This window comes from Geospiza fortis, unplaced genomic scaffold (assembly GCF_000277835.1).
Source record: "Geospiza fortis unplaced genomic scaffold, GeoFor_1.0 scaffold1, whole genome shotgun sequence".
Taxonomy (NCBI): Eukaryota; Metazoa; Chordata; class Aves; order Passeriformes; family Thraupidae; genus Geospiza; species Geospiza fortis.
In genome coordinates, this window is record NW_005054320.1 from 1,533,684 (window position 1) to 1,535,897 (window position 2,214).

At 43.5% G+C, this 2,214-nt stretch overlaps 1 protein-coding gene across 1 annotated transcript in view; it reads left to right on the top strand.

Moving 5' to 3' along the window:
• COL8A1 (collagen type VIII alpha 1 chain) overlaps positions 1 to 2,214 on the top strand; it is an 87,199-nt gene extending 84,985 nt beyond the window's left edge. Inside the window, exon 6 of the mRNA XM_005420622.3 lies at positions 3 to 2,214. Within this exon, the coding sequence (XP_005420679.1) occupies positions 3 to 599 (597 nt within the window). The 3' untranslated portion in view covers positions 600 to 2,214. The remainder of the gene's footprint in view (positions 1 to 2) is intronic.

A 2,214-nucleotide genomic window follows, 5' to 3' on the forward strand; every position in this document is an offset into this window, starting at 1 on the left:
AGCCTGGGGCACTCGGTCCTCCTGGCCAGCCAGGGCTACAGGGGCCACCGGGCCCCCCCGGGCCGCCAGGTCCTCCGGTCATCATCCCACCCACTCCACCAGCCGTGGGACAATACCTGCCTGAGGTGGGACCAGGGATAGACGGCTTGAAGCCCCCCTACGGCTACAAGGGCAAGAAAGACAAGGCTGGCGGCATTGTTTACGAGATGCCCGCGTTCACGGCAGAGCTCCTCACGCCCTTCCCCCGCGTCGGGGTGCCCGTGAAGTTCGACAAGCTCCTGTACAACGGCCGGCAGAACTACAATCCCCAGACAGGGATCTTCACATGCGAGATCCCCGGTGTCTACTATTTCGCCTATCACGTCCACTGTAAAGGCGCCAACGTGTGGGTGGCGCTGTACAAGAACAACGAGCCGCTCATGTACACCTACGACGAATACAAGAAGGGCTTCCTGGACCAGGCTTCAGGCAGTGCCGTGGTGCAGCTGATGCACGGAGACAAGGTTTACGTTCAGATGCCATCCGAGCAGGCAGCAGGACTTTATGCTGGGCAGTACGTTCATTCATCTTTTTCAGGGTATTTATTGTATCCCATGTAAAACAAACAGACACACACACACATAACACACACACAAAATCAAAACCTTTCTCCTCTAACTTTTATACAACAAAATGTGCATTTTATGACCATTTGACCATCTTGTACAAAACCAAAAGTAATAAATACAAAGTTTAATATTATGCACAGCTAGTTATAAAAAAAGGTGTGGTGAACATATCTAAAGATGTGTATCAGGTTCATAAACAGTTGTTTGGCACCCAAGGGGGACATATTAGCTGTACATTATATATTTCTGCAATGCCATGCTTACTTAATTTCATTCACAGTAATTCAGTACTAAAGTTCAAATCAGTGTATGTCACTCACTCCTGTTGCATTGATCATAGTTATGAGACGAAAAACTGACTTAAAGCAGAGTAGGTCAGTCTCTAATTATATTTTAAAAAATTGAGAGGCTTATTTGTTTGGGTGGGGGTTTTCTTGGATTTTTTTATAGCAGGTCTACATGACAAGCAAAGGTTCCCTTAGCTGGGGACTTTTATTTCCCTTCCCCTGTAATAAAATAATCCTGCATGTGTGGGTTTTTTTCGTGAACAATTTATGATGGAAGAGAAATCTTGATGGCATGATCATTCATTCCCCCTGAGCCTTCTCCAGCAGTCACTGGACCTAAAATGTCACCAGTGCCTCCAGCAGGCAATGGCTTCACTTCCAAATGCCACTGCACTTAAAAAGTCTCCGTTCCCTACTCACACAGCTCAAGCAGATGATGTAAATCTCCCCCATTTATTTGTGCCACGTCATTGAGACATTTTGGCCAACACATGGCCATACTTCAGGGTGGCATAAATTTGCTTGGATTTCTGCGCTTGTACCAAGAACCCATTTAGCTTGTCACAAGAAACATTTATTCTGCCACTCAGCAAAAGCTGAATCAGTTTGCTTTTCAATGACTAGGCAAAGCAGAAGTAGCTTTGTTTGCTTAACTGATTTGTTGCTTGAGATCAACCAATAACTTTACTGGCAATACTGATCACGCAAATTTATCTGAGAACTAGGTTCTATCTAAAAACTGATTTCCAATCCTTATTTATACGTTACCAGTTGTCAAGGAGAACCTGCAGGCCTCAATACTTTTCTGTACTTGAGGACAGTGACTTCTGTGCACGAAGTCTCTGTCTGCTCATCAGTGGTGCTAATCTCACCTCAACAAGTGTTCTGTTTCCAAAGGGCAGTGGACCTTGCTGTGGTTCCCTGTACAGTGCTGCACATAACACACGGCTGCACTAGTTCAAGTGCTTATCACTTCTCCAGTGTCTTTAGCTACTGCTACTGCTTTTTGATTCAAAAATGAACTAGATTTTTTCATGCAGAACTAAGATTGGATTTAACTGGCATGACCATTATTTAAATGCAGAGTTTAATGCAGTCTAGCATTGACTAAGGACTCCAGTGATATAATGTGGTGCTTTATCTCAGAAATTTTATGGAATGGTGGCAGGAATGGACAAACAGTTTACCAGACACTGGTGACTTCAGTATGTTCCCTGAATATATGAGATATGTCAAAAGCAAATAATTTTGTATTTAAAATTTTTGTACTGATTTGAAAGAAATACCTTATTAAATATCTTTAAAAATAAACCCAAAAA